General features: G+C 45.6%; 1 protein-coding gene and 1 long non-coding RNA gene across 2 annotated transcripts; one reads left to right on the top strand and one right to left on the bottom strand.

Annotated features, from left to right (window-relative positions):
• Nucleotides 1–515: 515 nt before the first annotated feature.
• On the bottom strand, nucleotides 516–9,687 carry CCDC86 (coiled-coil domain containing 86). Its single transcript, XM_053285017.1, has 4 exons — nucleotides 9,307–9,687; nucleotides 8,364–8,493; nucleotides 7,905–7,979; nucleotides 516–6,970 (listed from the first exon to the last, which is right to left on the bottom strand). Exons 1-4 carry the CDS (start codon nucleotides 9,525–9,527, stop codon nucleotides 6,851–6,853), a joined length of 546 nt encoding a protein of 181 aa, XP_053140992.1. The 5' UTR covers nucleotides 9,528–9,687; the 3' UTR covers nucleotides 516–6,850.
• Nucleotides 9,688–10,665: 978 nt separating this feature from the next.
• Nucleotides 10,666–16,466, top strand: LOC128340172 (uncharacterized). Its single transcript, XR_008313502.1, has 3 exons — nucleotides 10,666–11,259; nucleotides 15,331–15,457; nucleotides 15,590–16,466. It is a non-coding gene; the product is annotated as an uncharacterized LOC128340172 (long non-coding RNA).
• The last annotated feature ends 332 nt before the right edge of the window (nucleotides 16,467–16,798 follow it).

Raw genomic sequence — 16,798 nt, forward strand, 5'->3', positions numbered from 1 at the left:
GCAGCCCAGTTTGCATTTTGTTTAAGCAAAAAGCATAAGGAGCATGGTCAAAATGTTTATACATCTGTCATCTTGAATCAGTGTGTCTGACATAATCATTAACTACGCCACTGAAGTGGTCCTTATAGCTGTAACAAATTTCGTTCAAATAGATTAGACGGTCCACAAGTTAGCCCACTTGTGCTTTAAATGTTCATGCATCTGCCATCTTGAATCAGGGTATGTGACATTATCACAAACTACACCACTGAAGTGTCCCTACGCATCCTTACAATTGCACCCAATTTGGTTCATATTGGTCCAGGCATTTTAAAGTTGATAGGGGGACATAGATGCACAATGCCAGGTGATCTCATAAGCTTACTTTCCTTAGGGAAAGTGGGCTAAAAAGTGGTGGCTTCTTTACTCCTCACATTTTTGTTAATTAACAAACAAGAGAATAGATGCTGGCACTGGGCTAAGGCACATTAAAGAAAAGTTGCATACAAATTCAAAGATCAGACATTGATATGATGTCAAGGTAGGTACATAGCTTCATTAAGAAATTTTCAGTTACAATTAAAAGCAATAGCAGTAGTAAACATCAAAAGACTCAAAAAATAAGTTTCAAAATATATCTATCCCCTCCCACTCTGGGCTTGCTTTCAAAAGGTTTTCACGCTTGATTCTGTCCCAGATGTCTTCAAAACTGCTTCGGTATAAATTCAAGATGTTTCCCTTCTATGCCTTTTTCTTCTATGTGCTGTCTGGATTTCTGAACACACGTTGACAATTATACACTCCACCTCCCAGTTTTTTGTCTAGTTTTTTTTCATCTGTGCACAGAATGAGTTTTGTTCTGGGCAAAGAATCAAGGCAGTGTGTACACAACTGCATTCAGAATGGGGCCTTCCTGAACAGGATCTAAAAGTAACTGAGCAGATATTAAATTTTTTGTGTGCACATACACGTGTTCCTTAGAGGGAACACTGCTCCCCCACTTGTTGCCGAGGCTAACTAAGTCAGGTGTAAGTGATCTTATCTTAATGTCTTGATTTGGGCCTCTTATAGTTCAAGGCTGAAAAACAGCTCACTGTCCTAGAGAAGCAGAGATTAGCAGAGTATCTGCAATAAGCCCAAGCTAATTTGGCAAAGAGGCACCTTTTAATGTGGTGATTCTCTTTATTTAGCAGGTTGAGAGTAACTGGCCCTATGCACCCCCAGCACAGTACCTCCGGTGACTATTGCTGGTGTCTATCTGATGTTTCTTTTTAGACTGTGAGCCCTTTGGGGACAGGAATCCATCTTTATGTATGTATGTATGTATTTATTATTTCTCTGTGTAAACCGCTCTGAGCCATTTTTGGAAGGGTGGTATAGAAATTGAATAAATAAATAATAAACAAGCAGCAATGTTTGCTGTACCCTCATGAAAGAGAAAGAAATCACCCAAACAGCTCATGTTAGATAATATGGTCAAAATTGTGCAAAAGCAGCTATGGTCTGTCACAAAACATTAGCTCTAAATACTACTGGCAATGCTGTGAGCTCTGCAACTGCCTCCATGCCTCCGTGTAAGTCCAAAAATGGATACTGGATGTAAAATTCAGCATCTTTAGAACCTGTTTTCATTTTAAAGCAAATTTCTATCCCGTAAGGCAGGGCTATATATACTTCGTTAAAACAAATTTGAATACTGTATCTCTATGGCAAAAAATGCAACTTGTTTAGAGGTCTGCATATTTGCAACATTCCCATTTTGCATACTTTGGCTGCAGGGATGGCCTAAGATATTGCAGCACCTGAGGCAAGGTGCAAAATGCTGCCTTGTCTCATGCCCCTGGTGGGGGGCTAGTCTCCTTTCAAAACCAAAGAGCTGCTCTAATGGTGATGGTAGGGTGCCAGCAGGGCACCCCACTAATCTTACCATCTGAGGCAATTGCCCCAGCATGCTGCATGAAAGGAATGCCCTTGTTTAGTTGGCCATGGGCAAGGCAAGGATACTGAAGCTTTAACCCCAACAACTGGAAACCTTTATTTCGCCACTGGGCTGACAGCAGATGTGGCTCATGCACTTTCAAGCATATCTGTGCAGCTATAAGGTTTTACAAACATTTCCCTTTTTTAAAAAAAAGGTGAGGTTCTCAACAATCTGAGTTCTGGAACCCTACAAACCCTGCACTTTTTCTGTGCTCCTGTGGAATTGCAGCAGATGGCCCTGAGCCCACTTGCAGAGAGGCTTGAAAGAACGCTAATGCCTGGGATATTTGATTATGTTTTTGTGGTCATCCTATAGAGTTTCAGTAAGCTATTTTGGTCTTCAGCTCTCCTTGGGACTAGAAGGAAAACTCATGCAAGACTTGGGGGTATGGTTTTTTTGTGGTTGTCTTTGTCTAGCTTTTGCAGGGCCCAAGGCAAAAAGGGTTTGTGCCCAGTGTTCCCTTTAATTTTTTTCATCTGTGTGCAGAATGAGTTTTGTTCTGAGTGGTGGTATCAAGGCAGTGTGCATGCACATGAATTCCAAGCGGGGTCTTCCTGATTCAACCTGAGCGGGATCTAAAATTATCTGAGTAGACATCAAAAAACATGTGAGCACGCGCACATGCACACACCTTAGAGGGAACGCTGTTTGTGTCCCCTCTACTGAAAAATAGTTTGGGGAGGGGGCACCTATGAGCAACCTCCCTCCAGCGCACCCCCACCCTTTAGACAATCCTGGCTGCAATGTTTATATATGTATGGGCCTGTGTATAAAATACCCCCCCACACACACACACAGTGAGGTGCTTCACACAACACGTGCAAAGTGTCTGATGGGGTACTGCGGGCTTAGCCCACTCTCCCTGCAGATGAGCAGCCGCTTGTAGCTGGATGGCCGGATCGGCCACCCACACAGCTGCCGGCTCTGTCACAGAGCCGGCGGGGGCTGCGGGGATCATGGGCCGTGTGGCCTCTGGAAGTTCCAGGATGCCCTGTGCGGTCCCAGCAAGGGGTCTACTCGTGTGCCACTGCATGCCACGGCAACACACGAGTGCAAAAACATGGTTAACAGAGTGATCGCTCTATTAACCTCATTTAAAGGAAGGGGGATTTATCATGGCTAGCTGCCGGGAGGCGTGTGGCTCCCGTTGCAGCACACGATTGCCCCAAAGCGGGCTGGGCTCCCTAAGCTCACTTTTGGGCAATTGTGGGAATAGCCTCAGTGTGAGATTGATTGATTATAAAGGGCAGGATCCAGTGTAAGTCCCATTGAAATGAATGGGACATAGCTAATTTCAGTTCCTTTACTTCCTCTGTAACCAGTTCCTAGTCTTCCAGGGAAGATTAGCATGGCTGTCAGCATCACTACACCAAAGGTAGCAGCACTAATATTTATAAACCACTTTTCAACAAAAAAGGTTCTCAGTGGTTTACATAGCAAAAGGCATGAGAAAATAGTTTGTCTCTAAAGGATTCATGAGCATCAGCCATCATCAGGAGAGATACTATATTGGCATGAATAGGGACAGTTGCTCTCCCTGTGAAAGAATCAACACTTAAAGAAGTATCTCTTTGCCCAGTTAAGCAGGGGGTAACTGATATAATCAGTAACAGTGTAAATAACCACACAATCCATATCCTCTGAGTACAGGACTGAAAGTTTTGTTTGCAGAAGTTACCTAAACTCCTGCAAACAGAGCGTATGGGCTGATTCACATATAAAAAACTAGGTGGTTTTTGAGACTCCCTTGTTTCAGAGGACCATTATACACTGGTATTGTTTTGATCGGACAGACATTATTTTGATACAATTCAAAAAAGAAAGTGAACATACTATCCACTGCAGACTGAAGTTGCCAAGACATTTCCAGGGAGCTTAAAAAGAGAGAGACAAAAGGGTTCCACATTTATTTTATGGGACCACACAAAAATCATGTGGAGGGGGCAAATACGTGGAAGCTGCAAAGGCATAGTGTATGTGGCTATACAGTATAAGGAATATTTCCCCAGACTATGAGCCCTTTCTCACGATCACTTGAGAGGGCTTGAGGGTAGGAAAGGCAGCAGATGATCCAGCTGCCAGGTCTGGATGGTCAGGGTATACAATCGCACATGCCCAGATGCTCCACTGCTTCCCCCAGTAGCGCAGAGGTGCGAGTCAGGATGTGCTGTCCAAGCCCCCAGAAATCCCACAATGCACCACACAAGCGTACAGTGCATTGTGAGGATACTCTCGACTGCCAGGATACCCTAAGCAACTTCATGGAGGAGAGCTCTATCAATGGCTACCAGTCGGAGGGCTGTGGGCCACCTCCAGCCTCAAAGGCAGGATGCCTCTGAGTACCAGTTGCAGGGGAGTAACAGCAGGAAAGAGGGCATGCCCTCAACTCCTGCCTGTAGGCTTCCAGTGGCATCTGGTGGGCCACTGTGCGAAACAGGATGCTGGACTAGATGGGCCTTGGGCCTGATCCAGCAGGGCTGTTCTAAGGGTCCAGAAAATGGGGCTAACGGAGCACCTGCTCCCTTAACCTCATAATTATAATAATTATTATACCGCCCTTCCAAAAAGGCTCAGGGTGGTTTACGAGGTGGGCTCCCTAGGCGGGCTTGCTGCTGAAGTGCCATTGGGACTGGCCGCGTTCCAGGCAGTTCACACGTGCAGGAAAGAACAGGCTTGGTGGCCTTAGCCTGCTTTTGGCTGCGCATGTGAATAGTCTCTATGATATTCACATTTTTTTTAAAAAAATAAAAAATTGCCATCTCAGGAGCTGGACCAGTGGCCGAATAAGATCTCCATTGGTTAGGTTTGAGGCTTCAAGTGCTCTACATACTTCCTTGCTCCTCCCTAGGAGTAGCAGTAAATTATGCAAAATGGAATAGATAATTAAAAAAATCCAGTTTTACTTGGTGCAGAATTTGTAGTGCCCGAGTTCAAAACTGTTCACAGTTTGGGTAGAAGTGACTGTGTGGAAGCAAGGTAGGAGGAAAACCTGGGTAGCTTTTCCTCCTGCCTTGCTTCCACAGAGTCACTTCTACCCAGTTTTTCCTCTTACTTTGCTTCCACACAACTGAAAATTGGGAGCACACACAGCTCCCAAACCTGGGTAGAACACAGTTTGTGATTGTGTGGATGGCCTCCATGTCTGTTATCCTCTTGCTAAACATCATAATTTGAAATAATAAACAATTTGTTAGTTAATATGAAGCGTCGACAGATACTTGCACTATTCACCAGTCTTGTATAGTCTCACACTGCTAGTTCGCCTCCTTTAATTTCAAGTTAAAGACTTCTGTACAACCCACAAATAGGATTGGATTAACAGGATATATCCTCTTACACTTTTCTTGTTATGCTCACAAAGTGAAGTGACAGCTTATGCCTTAATTCTCATGTTCTTTTCCTAGGCAAGAACTAACAGCCTACCTTTGAATGAATGCAGCTTAGATTTTTAAACAGTCAGTGACAGGATTTGGTTATACAATGTGGAAATTGAGCCACTGACCTCAATCCAGAGGAAATCCAAGAGGGAGACTGTTTTGCTTATTTTCTGTAAACAGCAGCACCACACACAAGCAACTTGAAAAGCCTCTTTGAATGTGCTCTGCTGTACTGGGGAGTTCCTGTTTGCAGAACAACCACCAACCCAAAACTATCACACTCCCACAACCTTTTGTGCTCTCATTAAGAGACTTGCTGGACTGAAGCCTTAGTCTGGTTGTAAAAACCCCCACCAAAAACAAAAAACCCTGACTAAGTATTCCACAACTGCTATTTGGATTGTTCTTTTGTAGCAATTTCCCTTTTCCAACTAAGGGAAGTGCAAATAACTACTGGAGAAACTTATAACAAAAGGTCTGCATCTGTTTCAAGGATGCCTGGTGCTTGATTAAGATATCAGGCTAATGGCTTGCACAGAAAACAAGCTCCTGGGATTGTAGTGCAAGCAGTAAAAGCGCAATCAATGTTCCCTGCACCTTCTTCCATTGGGCGGCTTCCACGGCCTCCAAAATGCTGTTCCTGGGGATCAGGGTGTAGTCTTGGGAACAGCATGGCATGCAGTGCAGGGGGCTGCACTGGGAAAAGGAAATGTCCAGAAACAAGATATACACACACCTTCAGCAAAAAGAGCACTGATCACAGAAGGTGCCCCTGTTTCTGAGGATCCCCGCCCCCACTTCCCAATGCAGCTCCCCATGCCATTCGAGGATCCCCCGACCCCCTAGGAACAATTTTTAGGAGGCTCACATACTGGGGAGAAGGAGGGAAGGCAAGATCGTGTGGGCACGTGCTGCTGCACTTGCACATCTTACACTACAACACATGGGAGGTACATTAAGAAGAAAGAGCGAATCTGGACAAGGTGACAGATCTGGCTTAACGTTTAACCTCCAGTCAGGTCCAAGCCATGCAAGTCACCTGTTGCTTTACAGCCCAAGATCATAACTGGGGTAATTTTAGTTTCCAAAACAGCCAAACAGTTTCAACCACTTTAGAACCAAGCAACTATACCCTTCCACCCCACACCCCCCATCAGGTTATTGTTAATATATAACCCTACATTCCAGATGCTGAAAATCCTCAAATGCTTTCAGGCTTGACTTTGCCCCATTTCAAAACAACCCAAGACTTTTGCTACCCTGCAAGGTATTTGTTTTAAAATAATCCCCAGCAGTTCAGTCTGCAGCATTCTACCTCGCCATCAGCTATGGAACAACTGGTTGCAGTGCAGACTTCTTTGTAAGAATCTGGTCTTTAGTTGTAAGTCAAGTCAGGCAAAAACAAGCAATGCATCCAAGCTCCCTGGTGCACTGGGACCATCATCCTGTCTTGTACATCCCAGGAAGTCATTTTCAATATGCCAGGATGCAGACAGAAGTCAGAGTGCCTCTCTCATTCCTTTGCTGCTTTCCGCTGTGCCTGGTGTTTCTGCAGCAGTGCTAGTGTGTCTCGCTTCTCAATACGGCGCAACTGCTTCTTCTTTGCTCGCTTCAGTTTTAACGGATTCCGAATCTGGAGGAAAGAACAGAAAGAAAAAGGTACTGAGCTTCTTTCTCGTCTACAAGACTTAACAGTCTTCTGAAAACCTCTTCTCCTCAGAAGTTCCAGTGACGGCACTTCCTGTGCACACAAATAGCACCAGGTGACAGCACCAGGGCGGGACTTTCTACCTGCTTCCGGTGCTGTAACCATAAGCAGGTTTAAAAACAAACATACATACATCTGAATGGGGCTACAGAGAAGCTCGTAACTGGCTTAGGCATAATTCCTAGCATGTCTCTCTCTCAGCTCACACCCACTTGAAGCTCAAATCTTTGTGGCAAAGATGCAGGAAAACAAGTCAGGCAGAGTCACATATCAAACTGGCATGTCAGGCCTTAGTCAGAACTAGCTGAATGCAGGGCAGAAGGGAACATGAATTAGGTACACAGAGGCATCAAATCAACAAAGCAGTCCCCGCAGAACTCTGCCCAAAGCACTCCCTATTAAATTAATGGCAATTAGGAAGCATGGTTTACAAAATGATCTTACTGGGCTAATTTTTAAAAAGTGTTCATCTTTCACATGTACAGTAATCTGAACAATGTTATGGTATTGTCACTTCTATAACTAGAATGTGAGTAATGAAAGCAAGGGATTAAGTATACTGCCAAAAGTCATTGTGTCTGGGAATGGTGGGAGTTGTTGTCCAACAGCACCTGGGGATGCAAGGTTGGGAGCCCCTGACGTATACTGTAACAGCAGTTATCCTCTGCCCAACGCAGAGAGATGCAATATTGAATACCAGTTGCAGGGGAACAATTGCACACCTTCTCCCCCGATTGTGGGCTTCCCAGAAGTGGTGGGCCACTGTGGGAAACAGGATGCTGGACTAGACAGGCCTTGGGCCTGATCCAGCAAGGCCATTCTTATGTTTCCTTTCAGAAGACAATGAGCAGGGACTCACCACTTGCACAACCTCTGCTTTACGCTCATTCTCCAGCCGTCGTTTTAAGTTTTCCTCCCGCCGCTGCTTTTTCTCCTGACAAAAGAGAAGACAGTGAGACTTCCACACATTCTACTTCTATTTTATTGCTGTTTAGGATTTGTTTGATCTTAATTTGTATCTGGGGTTTTTAATTTTTTTCCACTGCTTTGGAGGTCTTTCTGCAACAAGCAGTTAAGAAACACTCATAATAGGAAGCCATACACTCCAGTTTCATCTTGGAATGTTAGCAGGAAAAAATGAAACAAAAGGAGCCATTTAATCCAGGCCTTACCAAACCATATCTAGAGCCACAGAAGGAACTCCACTTTTCATTAACACCCAGTTACAATCTACTTCATGAGTACATACGGACGGACACACACACACACACACACACACCATTTTTACAGGTTACAGTAATCACATTTTTCTTCTCACCTCACGCTCCCTTCGTTTTTCTTCCTCCAGTTGCTGAGCAAGATCTTTCACTAGTTTCTTTTCCTGACGTTCTTTCATCTTGCGTTCCCAGGACGTATGCAAAGGCTTGTCCTGAATCATGTGGGAAAACCTAGTGAGGAAAAACACACAACCATAAAACAAAAAAAGGCACCGACCGCCGACATTAATGGAATATCACACAAAGGCTGCCATCCTATGCTATGCACTGTGTAAAGTGTGCTGTCAAGTCAATTTCGACTCCTGGCGCCCACAGAGCCCTGTGGTTGTCTTTGGTTAAAATGCAGGTAGGGTTTACCATTGCCTCCTCCTGTGCAGTCTGAGATGATGCCTTTCAGCATCTTCCTATATCGCTGCTGCCTGATATAGTGCCAGCAGGGTTAGTGCCAGCAGGGTCAAACCGTCAACAGGGAGTAAGTCCCACTGAACTGGGTAAACTTATACAGGACTAGGTTGCAAAGAGTGTTCTCTCTATTTTTTTTAATCTGTGTGTGGAATAAGTTTTGTTCTGGGTGGCAGTATCAAGGCAGTGCGTGCACACATGCATTCAGAATTGGGCCTTCCCAATTCAACCTGAGCAGGATCTAAAATTAACTGAGCCGACATCTGAAAATGTGTGAGCTCACACACATGCACACACCTTAGAGCGAACATTCTTTACATATTTCATGCTAACTCTCGTTAGAGGCAGCCTTTAGACTAGCTTGGACACTACTAATGCTCATCTTTGGAGATGCCTGAAGGGTAGAGAGCTACTAAGACATAGGACAGTACTTGCCAATAGGAGAGTTGCCAGATACAGTGCATTTATGTTCCTCAACGCTGTCACCCTCAAAGCAGCAAACCTACTAAAATCGCTCCCAAGCTCCAAGAAACTCCATCCTATCCCATCGCCTCGCCCAGCCACCTAAGATCAAGCACTAACCGCTTCTTGCCGGGGTCCTTCCACACTCGACCGGATTTAGGCTTTCCTTTAGGGATGGTTGGAGCCTGTTTTCGCTTCTTGCCCAAGGGCGCGGCCTGCAGCGTCTCAGCTGCGACTTTGACCAAGGCGGCAACTCCTTCTCCATCCCCAGACTGCGGAAACTCCTCCTCGCGTTCCGTCTCGACTCCCTCTGGAGACAACTCGGCACTCTGCAATGCCATCACAACAACCGATGCTACCGCTACCACGCTTCTCCACGAACGAACTCCCTTCTACAATCTACTAACAGGCAGCCCTTCTCCACGTGGGAAAACCAGCGGTCCCTTTACAATGACATCAGGCCTGCGACACAGGATATGCGGAGAATGAAGGGAAAGACTACTTACAGCGCCATGTTTGTGACTGGCGCACGTACAGTGTGACGGATGCACGCATTTGATCGTAAAGATAAGGGACAAAACAAAACGTTCAACGTTTGACTACCGCAAGAGGGAGCGCGGGGCCGCGGGCGAGCGCTTAGAGCTTGCAAGTCTGGTGGAGGTTCCCGTTACGATTGCCATTGATACCGATTGCTCCGCGCATGATCTTCCATGTCGCATGTGCGGAGCAACAGCGGTGGAAATAGAAAGGAACTGATGTAAAGAAATTCTCAGCAAACATGGTTAGACAAGGACCCGTTTCTTTCTTGTGTTTTGAAACATACCCCAAGCAGTACAAAAAACTACTAGTTTTAAGATGAATTTTATTTTTCACCGGAGGGGCTCAGGCGCAGCTCTCTCTCTTTTCTTTTCTTTTCCTGGCTGAGTTAAAAGTACTTTTAAATACTTCATGGCAAGCAAAAATGCAGGGGCACAGGCGGCGTGGAATGTGCAGGAACTCTCACAGCATTGCGTTTAGGCATCGGGTCGTCGACTACTCCCCCGGCTTCCCAAGTTGAAAACAAACAAAACATTAAAAAACGGGTGGGGGTTGGGGGATGACGAAGGGTTCCGGGGCGTCGCTATAATCGAGCGGATTGGTCCAAGGAACCCTGCCCCCGAGCTCCACACCCCTCCCTATTTTCTTCATTATTTATTCTCCCTCACTCAAGATGCTGTCCGGGAGAGGGGTGAACACGTCATTTCGTTCCCTTAGCTATGCCCCTGGAAGGGCTCCTATGTATCAGGCACAAATTCGACAAGTGCAAAACCTGTTCCATAATAGGGAGGCTACAGCTGTCGAAGCTCTGATGCTATGCAGCTATTTAAAGGCCCAAGAAATGTACAGCACTTGATAATGTAGAAACATACCGCACTCAAACTCTTTAAAGGCCCTTGCATGCAACACCCCCCCCCGCCCCCACCAATTACATTCCAACATCTCCTTTTTCATTATCTGGCAAATGCTCACTTGTCTTTTTGTTGTTCCAGGACCCAATGCCTGGAAGCTGCCAACTACAATCATGGCCACTCCCAAATCATGTAATCATGCAATTAAAACATTCCTTTAAATTTTGCAATATGGTGTCACTATTTGGACGGAGAAGAAAATGACTCTGGTTTGTTGTGACTCTTATTTACATAAGCAGAACAAATTACACATTTTAACTGTTTTAAATTGTTTTACTTAGTTAAAAATTAACTTTTATTTTTGCTGTATTTTAAATAGCAGTACACTGCCTGGGACTGGAACCCACAGCAGGCTTTACTGTGAGTTTACTAGGAGGCTTTACTGCGAATTCAAAGTTGTCCCAAAAAACCGACAAAAGTAGTGGATTTTTTAACCCCGGATATAAATCAAGCTATGCTCTAATGTTTTTCAACACAGTCACCCGCAAAGCAACAAACCTGCTAAAATCGCTCTCAGGCTCCAAGAAACTCCATCCCATCGCCTTGTCCAGGCACCTAAGACACGCACAATGAAACACCCGAACAGAGTGTGAACGGCTCCCTGATAACTTGCAGGGACTTCAGGGTAAGTCATTCCGGCTCATATGTGAACACACACTCTCCATTCCAGAGGAGATGTGAGTTAAAGGGCTTTAAAAGCCCCATGTGAAAAACTTCCTGGGAGTTCTCCACACAACAGGATTTACCACGAGTTTTCTGGGAGGCTTTAAACTCAAGTTTGAAAACTTGAAGAACTCAAAGTTATTCCAATAACCTGATGCAAAAAGTGGATTATTTTAACCCTGGATATAAATTGGGCTGCTCTGAAAACAGTGTAGTGAAAAACACAAATTGTGTGTGAAGTGCTCACTGATAGCTCACGGGGTAAATCTGCTTGATATGTGAACGCACACCCTCCATTCCAGAGGAGATGTGAGGTAAAGGGCTTTAAAAGCCCTGTGTGAAAAACTTTGAGATTCCTATGTTAGGCAGTTTATAAATATGACAAATATAATAAACTGCTCTCTTGCCTATCTTCTCAAGTACATAAGAACATAAGGACAGCCCTGCTGGATCAGGCCCAAGGCTCATCTAGTCCAGTATCCATTCCTGTTTTTCACAGTGGCCCACCACAGAGGCATAGCTAGTGGAGAGGGGGCCTGTGTTCACTCCTCTCTCTGGCGACCCCTCAGAGTGAGGGAGATAATGAAGAAAATAGGGAGGGGTGGAGCTGGGGGGCTCTCAGGAGCTCATATGCCCAGGTTCTTTGAACCCATCTGCTCAATTATAGCTAAACCCCTGCCCACCAGATGCCTCTGGGAAGCCCAAAGGCAGGAGCTGAGGGCGTGCCTTCTCATAAGAACAGCCCTGTGTTAGAGGTTGTTGATTTTTACCCATAATAGGTAAAACAGCAGAGCACTAAGGAATGAACACACACACCAGTTACAGAGTAGGTAGCAGAGGATGGTTTGGATATTGCAGCTATTTAGAGAAAACAAAACACATGGTGATCCTTGTATGACTAAACACTAAATATTTATTGGTTAAATACACTTAGATAGGAAAGACCTATATCTAATCTAAAGGACTACATAATGGATAGGTAAGGAGAGAGAGAGAGATGTTTCCATCTGCTCTCTAGGAGGAAAGGAAGGACTGTGACTCAGCACAGGAAGTACTGCAGAGTCAGTTCAGGGGTCATAGAATAGGGACAGATAGGGAGACCCTGATTGACTGTCTCTACTCCCAATGCCCCTAGTGGTCATAGGACAGTTGATGCAAAAGGTCGATGCACTGGAAGTTCATCTCCAACACCCTGCTGGATCAGGCCCAAGGCCCATCTAGTCCAGCATCCTGTTTCACACAGTGGCCCACCAGATGCCGCTGGAAGCCTACAGGCAGGAGTTGAGGGCATGCCCTCTCTCCTGCTATTACTCCCCTACAACTGGTACTCAGAGGCACTCTGCCTCTGAGGCTGGAGGTGGTCCACAGCCCTCTGACTAGTAGTCTCTGATAGACCTCTCCTCCTCCTCTCTTACTGTTACTCTTTCCTTGCTATGTATAGCTATTTTCAAGCATGGCAACATTATGGAGCTTCTCATCCTGCACTGTTTCATTTGAATGTTTACATTGACAAGTTGAGGGCCTAATGAGAAATTCCAGGGTGACAGAAGCTTTATGAGAGGATGTGAGGTGGAGGCAAGATGGCAGAGGGTCTTGTGAGGGCATGCGAGGTGAGGGAGCTTGCGAAGGGAATACAAGGTGATGGCAAGGGGTCTTGGGAAGGTATGTGAGGAAGTGGCAGGGTGGCAGAGGACCTTGTCAGGGCACGTGAGGCAGTAGCAGGGTGATGAATAGATTTGCAAGAGCACATGAGGCCGTGGTGAAGTATCAGGGGTCTTGTGAAGGCTCCCTCCAGGGCATGCATTAAAGTGTAGGGGCCTTGCGAGGGCACACAAGGCAGAGGCAAGGTGATGGATTTGTGAAGGCACATGAGGTGGCAGGCTGGTGAATGGACTTGTGAGAGTGTGCAAGGCGGCAGCAAGGTGTTGGTGGGACTTGCGAGGGCATACAAAGCTGTGGCAAGGAGGCAGGGGGACTTGTAAGACAGCAGAAGGACTTGCAATGACACACGAAGTGACAATGAATCTGTGGTGCCTTGTGAGGATGTGTAAGGTGGAGCCCTTGAAAGACACAGTGGCAGTGTAGCGAATGGACTTGCAAGGGCATGTGAAGCAGTTGTTGGGGGCCTTGTGAGGGCATACAGGGTGGCAATGTGAGGGCACGTGAGGTGGTCGCAGGGTGGCAAAGTGACTTATGAGGGTACATGGGGTGGACAGACTTGTGAGGGCATGCAAGGTGGCAGGTGGACTAGTGAGAGCATACAAGGTGGCAGTGAGGTTTGGAAGGCCTTGTGAGAGCAAAGAGATGGTGCTGTGGTGGAGGGTCTTGCAAGGGCTCATGAGGCAGGGGCAAGGTGGAGGAGGGTTGGTCTTGTGGTAGCAAGCATGACTTGTCCCCTTTGCTAAGCAGGATCCACCCTGGTTGCATATGAATGGGAGACTAGAAGTGTGAGCACTGTAAGCAGGGGCGTATCTAGGGTAGGGCAGGCAGGGCATGTGCCCGGGGTGCCACTTGAAGGGGGGCGCCATTTTGTAAAATCAAAAAATTAAAGAACAAATGGCTGCTGAAAACAAAATGGCCACTGTGCATGCTCAAATGGCCTCTGTGAGGCCCTAGGTCATGCCAGGCCTTGCAGAGGCCATTTGAGCATGCACGGTGGCCATTTTGTTTTGAGCAGCCATTTTTAAAAGATTATTTTTTAAAATGGCCACCGCACATGCTCAAATGGTCCCTGCGAGGCCCTAGAGGCCAGCGGGGGAGGGGGGACCTTTGCAGAACCCCCCACAGCCTTTAGGAAGCCCTTCAAATGGGCTACAGGTTATTTTTTAAAATATAATATAATATAATATAATATAATATAATATAATATAATATAATATAATATAATATAATATAATATAAGACATGGTACACATATTCAGATGGGCATTATGTACAGAGAATCAGGGCTTGTGAATACTGAGCTGAAGCTTATGAGCTAGGATTGTATTCATTTGCTCTTACTTTGCTTCTTATGATAAGTGAGTTAAATGTGATGTCTTAATAATATGGCTATTAATGGTGATTTTGTCTTTGAATCAGTGTGAAATCCTTAGTATTAAGGCCCACTGGGAGTTTCTTGCTCTCTTGCTCTCATTTTAACTTTCTTTCTGAAATGCTAGGATATATTCCAAGCAGTGACACAGTTTACTCTGCATATCCTTTCATTATTTTCAGAGTATCTGGGAAAAGTCAAATTCTCCATTTATTTTTAAAACTTATGTAATGGTGATGCTATGATGCATAGTAGAGAATTAGACAGCCACTTCTGTTTAGTTTTCCAAGTACACCTCCACATAGTATTTGGGTATTTCATGAGCCCCAGCATACTGAAATTTGTAGTTTTCCAGCATGTTTTGGTCTGGCTAAGTCCACTGCTAAATAGTTTTTGAAATATTAATAGATTAACGAGCCTGACTTGTATTTTTGAGCTGATATTATGGTCAAGTTATCTGAAAGTTGGGTGTCAGATGTTTGGACAGGGGGCACAATTTCCTTGTTTGCCCTAGGCGCTATTTTCCCTAGATACGCCTCTGACTGTAAGATATTCCCCTCAAGGGATGGAGCCGCTCTGGGAAGAGCAGAAGGTTCCAAGTTCCCTCCCTGGCAGCATCTCCAAGACAGGGCTGAGAGAGATTCCTGCCTGCAACCTTGGAGAAGCTGCTGCCAGTCTGTGAAGACAATACTGAGCTAGTTAGACCAATGGTCTGACTCAGTATATGGCAGTTTCCTATGTTCCTAAGGTGGAGTGCCTTGAGGGCAACAAGGTGAGAGGGTCTTGTGAGTGCATGTGAGGCAGTGGGGACCCTTGCAAGATTAAATGAAGCCGCAAAGGAACTTGTGAGGGCATGCAGCATGGCAGCAAGATTGTGGAGGGATTTGTGAGGGCATGCAAGGCGGCAGAAAGACTGGTGAGAGCACATGAGGGGGTGGCAAGTTGGGGAGTCTTGTTTGAGGGCAAGTACACTCAAGCTGTATCTCTCTTTTTCATCAGATTCAGGTGGAGTGGCGACTCCCTGAATCGGTGCTTGGATGCAGTAATGGATTGGATGAGGGTGAATTAGCTGAGACTCAGTCCAGACAAGACAGAAGTACTGTTGCTCAGTGGTTCCTTTGCCCAGGTGAATGATGTTCAGTCATTTCTAGATGGGGCTGCACTCCCCTTGAAGGAGCAGGTTCACAGTTTGGGGGGGTTTATTGATCCAGCACTGACACTAGCAGTGGTCCCTCTAATTTTTTCCATCTCTGTGCAGAATGAGTTTTGTTCTGGGCGGCAGTATCAAGGCAGTGCGCGCGCACATGTGCATCCAGAGTGGGGTCTTCCTGATTCAACCTGAGCGGGATCTAAAATGAACTGAGCGGACATCCAAAAACTTGTGAGCACGCACATGTGCACACAGCTTAGAGGGAACTGTGGTCACTAGAGGCTCAAGTGGCCTCTATAGCTCAGAGCGTCTTTTATAAGCTCAGGCGGATATGCCAACTACAGCCTTCCCTGGACAGAGATAGCTTGGCCACAGTTACTCAAATTCTGGTAACCTCTCGCTTAGACTACGGCAATGCGTTGTACGTAGCGCTGCCTTTGAAAAGAGTCTGGAAACTGCAGCTGGTATGAAATAGTGCTGCAAGATTATTGACTGGACGTGTTGACCATATTATGCCAGTGCTTTGTCAGCTGTATTGGCTCCTCCCAGTCTGTTTCCCAGCCCAATTCAAAACGCTGGTTTTAACCTAAATGGCTTGGGACTTGGCTACCTGAGAGAGTGCCTTGCCCCATATGTCCCTACCTGTACCTTAAAATCTTCTTCAGAGGCCCACCTCCGGGTGCCCCTGCCAAACAAGGTGAGGCGGGTGTCTACCAGGGAGAGGGCCTTTTCAGTGGTTGCACCCTGTTTATGGAATAGCCTCCCCAGTGAGGTTCACCTGGCTTCATCACTTTGTTCTTTTAGACACCAAGTAAAGACTTTTTTGTTCATACAGGCCTTTTAAATTTGGGTTTTCAGATTTGTTTTGATTTTTAACTAATTTTAAAATGAGTTTTTAAGCTGTTTTGTATTGTATTTTGTATTTTCTTTTTAACTTTTTTGTCTGTTATTTACTGTATAATGTGTTTTTATTGTATGTTTTAATCCTCTGTTGTGAGCCACCCAGAGAATAATTTGTTATGGAGTGGCTAACAAATAAAGTTGTTTATTAATTATTATTAATTATTATCACCATCATTATCATTATTAAGGTAGAGAGATCTTGTGAGGGCACCTGAGGTGGTGGGGGCCTTGAGAGATCAAGCAGATCTGGCAAAAGGACTTGTGAAGGCATGCAAGAGAGCAGTGAAGTGACAACACACTTGCAAGGGCACATGAGGCAGTGGTGAGATGCCTGGAGGCCTTACAAGAGCAGATGAGGCCGCAATAAGGCAGTGGAGCGACATGCAAGGGCATGCAAGCTACCAGCAAGGTAGC

This window comes from Hemicordylus capensis, chromosome 1, assembly GCF_027244095.1.
Source record: "Hemicordylus capensis ecotype Gifberg chromosome 1, rHemCap1.1.pri, whole genome shotgun sequence".
Lineage (NCBI taxonomy): Eukaryota > Metazoa > Chordata > Lepidosauria > Squamata > Cordylidae > Hemicordylus > Hemicordylus capensis.

Excerpts from the sequence above, each read along its gene's own strand:
- CCDC86 (XM_053285017.1), bottom strand. The coding sequence starts at position 9,527 with ATGGCATTGCAGAGTGCCGAGTTGTCTCCAGAGGGAGTCGAGACGGAA. Across the intron at positions 8,494-9,306 it reads AAGGACCCCGGCAAGAAGCG|GTTTTCCCACATGATTCAGG; the intron begins GTTAGTGCTTGA and ends TTTCCTCACTAG. Across the intron at positions 7,980-8,363 it reads AAAAACGAAGGGAGCGTGAG|GAGAAAAAGCAGCGGCGGGA; the intron begins GTGAGAAGAAAA and ends CTCTTTTGTCAG.